Source organism: Lathyrus oleraceus, chromosome 7 (assembly GCF_024323335.1).
Source record: "Lathyrus oleraceus cultivar Zhongwan6 chromosome 7, CAAS_Psat_ZW6_1.0, whole genome shotgun sequence".
Taxonomy (NCBI): Eukaryota; Viridiplantae; Streptophyta; class Magnoliopsida; order Fabales; family Fabaceae; genus Lathyrus; species Lathyrus oleraceus.
Window position 1 is genome coordinate 73,043,927 of NC_066585.1, and position 5,434 is coordinate 73,049,360.

Below are 5,434 nucleotides of genomic sequence, written 5' to 3' on the forward strand. Positions count from 1 at the left end.
AAAAATTGTTTGTCAAACATGAAACTTAGGGCCTGTTTGAAATGCATCTTAAAAACTGTTTTTTAGTTTTTGAAAATTTAAAATTTAAAAACTTGTTTGAATATAATGTTTTGCAAAAGTGTTTTTAAAAACTCTTTTCTATTTTTCAGTTTTTAAAAGTAAAAAAGTGAAACAGTTTAGTTGTGTTTTCCTTCTCACTTTTTAGTTTTTAGTATTATAAAACTTGAAGAAAAAACATAAAAAATTTATAATTTTCATTAATAACATTAATGTGATTTTAAAAGATTAGATTATCAAACAAGTTTTTTCATTTTCATACTTTTAAAACAGTTTTTAAAAATTACCTTATCAAACAAATTTTTTGTTAATTTTCTTCTTAAAAATAGTTTTTTAAAATAGATTTGAAAAACAAATTTTAAGAACTAAAATTGGAAAGTGTTTCAAACAGGTCCTTAGTATGTTAAGTATTGTCCCCTTTCCACAAAGACAAGAGTTATAGCTTTCATTTCTCTCTCATTATCATCCCATATTTATAAATACCATGCAAACTTAACTCATTCATGTGCTTCTCTTCACCCTCACTTAATTTGAGAAGAGTGAGTACAATTTTCAGTGTTTAATAAGCAAATGGAAAAGCTGAACTTTATTAAAAATGGAGTGAGTAGATTGCCTCCTGGTTTTCGTTTCCAACCGACGGATGAAGAACTTGTTTTTCAGTATTTGAAATGTAAAATCTTCTCATGCCCCTTGCCAGCTTCCATCATTCCTGAGGTCAATGTTTGCAAGTATGATCCTTGGGATTTGCCAGGTCAGTAACTCCGATGCAATATTAAATTTTTATTTTGAGTCATATAACTCAAATTTATAAAACTGACTTATAAAACGAAGAATACACTAATTTTTTATACAGACTCGGAACTAAGTCAGTGCTTAACATTGTTTTGATTGATATAGGAGGCTGTGATGAGCATGAGAGGCACTTTTTCAGCTCCAAGGAAGCAAAATATAGAAATAGTAATAGGATGAGTAGAACAACAAAATGTGGATATTGGAAGGCGACAGGATCAGACAAAAGAATTTCATCTTCAAGTTGTAATGGCATTGTTGGAATAAGAAAAACCCTAGTTTTTTATCAAGGAAAATCACCAAATGGTTGTAGAACTAATTGGATCTTGCATGAATATCGTCTCGTCAACGTAGAAACTAGTTCTTCAAATTCAACTCAGGTAACTATTTGGGTCCGTTCGTTATATATGTATTTTTTAAAAGTTTCCGTTCGTCTCTTGCGATGATACTTATTTAGTTAATATTTCTTCGATTGGCAGAATTATGGAAATGAAATTGGAGATTGGCTTCTATGTCGATTATCGACGAGGAAAAGAAATTTAGAATATGGAAGCACTAGTACTCATAATAATAATAATAATAACAATAACAATAATGCTACTCCGAATTCGAGATTAATGTTTGATTTTATGATGGTAAACAACAAGGCATGTTCTTCTACTTCATCTTCATGTTCAAGTTCAAGTAACAACAACATTGAGGTCTCTTCAAATCTACAAGATCATGAACAAGATTATGCTGAACATTTTTAATTAAGCAGTGAATATTTTTAATTAATTAATGTTAATTTCTTTGCTTGTTTCCTAACTATGATCATGATGTTGTAATATGCTTATACTCTTTGTTGTTTAAAATATTTAATATTAGTATTTTCTTTGGACTTGTATTAAAGAATGATTAAGCTTAGTCATGAAATTAAAGGTTTTGATTTTCCCTACAAAACCGTAAAGGAGTGTGTCTTATTGATGCTTTACTTTATTGAGAGCAAAAGAAGATGAAAAAGGGTTGCATACATACCTTATTTGGTGCGATCCATATAACCAAAGTAGCAATATTTTTATTTTAAATTTGCACGTTGTAAGACTTCACAACCAAGAAAGAACCATTATTCATACTCATTTCATATGTATATATATTATGCTAATCAAGTTTAAATAATCACATAATTAGACTACATTTAGTGGAATAAATATGAGCATAGCTCAAGAAAATGTTAAAGTAGATAACATGATTTTGATGCCTTCAAGAGAAATGTAATATATTTATAATTCCATGACTATGTTGATTGTAGTTAATTTATGTTTGAGCCTCATTAATCTAATATGTTTTAGATAAAAATCTCAAGAAACGAAAGTGAGGAATGCTTCAAAACCTGAGATTGAGATTGAGATTGTCCAAGAGGAAGGTACATTTGATTAAGATGAAGGTACAAAGGTTGATGATGATGCAAATGCTAGAAATGTCTAAGAGTGAGGTAGAAATGCTTGGACTGAGGTGAATGACCCTAAAATTGATGCAGTTATTGAAGATATTAATACTACAATTGAAGTTGAAGAACAACAATCTCAAGTTGTTAATCTAACACTTGATAATGTCAAGAATAATGTGAGTCCCACGCTTCCTACAAAAAAGATACATAAAGTTTCTAGTCAAAAACCTCTTAAAAATAAGAAACTAGAGGTACCAAAAAGAACTATTGATAAGTGCTAAAATTATTGAACATATGATTCCACACACAAGAAGAGGTGAATTGTGGGGTTTCAGAAAAATTATAGTTTGAACAACTTTTAGGATTATTTTTAGAGTTTAAATTCATTTCAAAAATATTTTAAAAATAAGCATCCGAAATAAAGAATAAAATGCGAAAATTAAAGAGTTAAGGGATAGAGAGATAACACTAGGAATTATAGTGGTTCTGTTAACAAGAAAAGACTTAATCATCTCTCCAAGATGTTATTGAGAGTATACAGTCAATTTTAATAGTTTTTAGTAGGTTGAACTCTCGATCCCCTTATATAAGGAAAATGAATTTTCTGTCTAACATCCAACCAAACATCGAACAAGGAGAGAAGTGGTGAGTCTTCTTACCAAACGACGGATTAAAGCGGTTACTCTTATTTCGAAACTTGAAGCGGTTAGTCCCCAAGCTAAACCGATATTTTACACGGGATGATCTCGAACCTAGGTGAGCTTTTAGTCTGGTCTGAACTCACAAATCAAACTGAGACTTTGACGCTGACCACGAACCTATGAGATTTCATATCGCGTTTATCTCTAACCTTACAAGCTTTTAAACAGGCCGAGCTTACGAAATGAACTAGGATTATTACCGAGATAACCACGAACGAATGTGAGATTTTATATTGGGATAATCTCAAACCAAAGAAAGCTTTTGAGTGGGTTGAGCTTTCGAACCAAACAAGCGACTTAGTAACTAAATCTTCAAACCAAAGCTTTTAAAGGTTTAGTTTCGAACCCAAAAAACAATCCCTAATTGAATAAAATAATCAACCAAGGTAAAAATATTCTTTGGTGAATTTACAATATTACCCTTCCAATTACAAAGATGTCTCACTTGTAAAAGACCTTTCTCGAAAACACTATGGCTAAATTTCTACGTGAGAAATATTGAAAAAAACATCTATAGAGAGAGTGAGGAGTGAGATATGAGAGCTCACGGTTCTAGATATGAAAATATGAAGGAAGGATCCTTTATTCATAGGCTAGAGGGTGGCACGAAAAAGAAAAATTTACTGGACCAAAATTGATGTGTCAATCGATTTGCATCTTTCTCCAAATGATTAGAAGGCCTCAAATTAATCGTTTAGGCTAGTTAAAAGGGAAAGAAGTGATATAAATTTGTTTTTTTTCATTAAGAAAATGTCCTAAATGATCAATAATGGTTTTTACACTGACCTAGTCGATTGGGTAATAAGTTCCAATCGATTGGACAATACAATTTTTTTCCAAATCATTTAGATTGTTCCTCATAACATATTTAGGAATAACTCTAAGAAAAATAGGTTTGAAAATGTGTGTGTGTGTGTGTGTGTGTGTGTGTGTGTGTGTTGTGTGTGTGTGTGTGTGTGTGTGTGTGTGTGTGTGTGCATCTGTGTGCACGTGCGTGTGTGTGTGTGTGCATGCGCGTGCGCGCGTGTGTGTGTGTGTGTGTGTGTGTGTGTGTGTGTGTGCGCACGCGCGCGTGCGCGTGCGTGTGCATGTGCGTGTGCGTGTGCGTGTGTGTGTGTGGGTGCGTTCGTGCGTACGTGTATGTGTGTGTGTGTGTGTGTGTGCGTGCGTGTGTGCGTGTGTGTGTGTGTGTCGGTCATACCCTAAAATTTTCCCTACCCTTTCAATTTTATTTGGATTATTACTACATCCATATGCATGTATAGTTCTTTTATTAACCAGTCATTTAGATATTATCATTGATTCATATGCATATTCGTGCCATAATTACTTACGTCATTACTTAACAAATGCATGCTTCAAAAGACATCATTGGATTCAAAGGTTTCTAGTCACAAGACATTAAAGTAATTTGCAAGCTTATGGTCATGTTGGTTCATCTAGATATTTTGATTATGGATGCAACAAATTGGTGGATTGATCTTGGTTAACTTCTCAGGGGAACCTTAATCCTTGGTTTTGGTTATCTGATCATACTATCCATATTAGGGTTACCTAGTGACTAGCTTGGGCTTGGTTGATTGATTAATTCATGACATGACACTTTTCATTAAAGTAGTTAAGGGCATTCCATTTCAAGATATGGCAAGTTCAAGATCAAATTCAAATTCATTTTGGGAAGGAAACCCTCCTTCTTAAAGAACAAGTTACATAAATCTATTCAAAGAGTCACTTCATTACCAAATCATCAATTTCATTGCAAAAGGATCCAAAATCAAGTCTACATACAAAAAAACCATAATTTTGACCTAGGTTGACTTTTGGTCAACTGTTGACTTTTTGGTCAAACTGTTGACTAAACTCAACTAACTAAATCCTAACCCTAATGCATATCCTACTTCTTATTCATTTATAAACCATCGCTCCAAAGCCTTCAAGACTTCATGATCCTTGAGGTTGCCAAAAATTCTTCATATGCCATTGTTAGCTTCATGACCCACATCTTCATGCTATCTTACACCATGCCAAGACCATGTGCCTGCATCCAAACCATGTCGAGATTCAATTATAAACCATAGCACATCCATTCAACATAATCAATAAACTCAGTTCACAGCTCATGTTAATACCATGCTCAAAATAATAATTTAATCGCAACAGTTCCAAACCAAATATCACAAATTAAGTGATCAAAAAATCATAACAGTAATGAGTCCCAAGCATCATATGATTAACACATCTTTTCATTTCAATATTAATTATTACACTACAAGTTAACTAATTGACATCCAAACTCAAACTGACTTAACTGAATTCGAACTTCATTAACCAATTAACCCCTAACACTAATTGTTTTAACTTCTACTTATAGCAATTAACCTACACTCTAACATTAACTAACCAAAGTCTAATAGTGTGAAGCAACTTGCACAGAAGCATAATAGAGTAACTAACTGAA

At 32.6% G+C, this 5,434-nt stretch overlaps 1 protein-coding gene across 1 annotated transcript; it reads left to right on the plus strand.

Annotated features, from left to right (window-relative positions):
• The first annotated feature begins 542 nt into the window (after window positions 1-542).
• LOC127101625 (NAC domain-containing protein 83) lies at window positions 543-1,736 on the plus strand. The gene is made up of 3 exons (XM_051039085.1): window positions 543-808; window positions 955-1,226; window positions 1,326-1,736. Exons 1-3 carry the CDS (start codon window positions 628-630, stop codon window positions 1,596-1,598), a joined length of 726 nt encoding a protein of 241 aa, XP_050895042.1. The 5' UTR covers window positions 543-627; the 3' UTR covers window positions 1,599-1,736.
• Window positions 1,737-5,434: the final 3,698 nt, after the last annotated feature.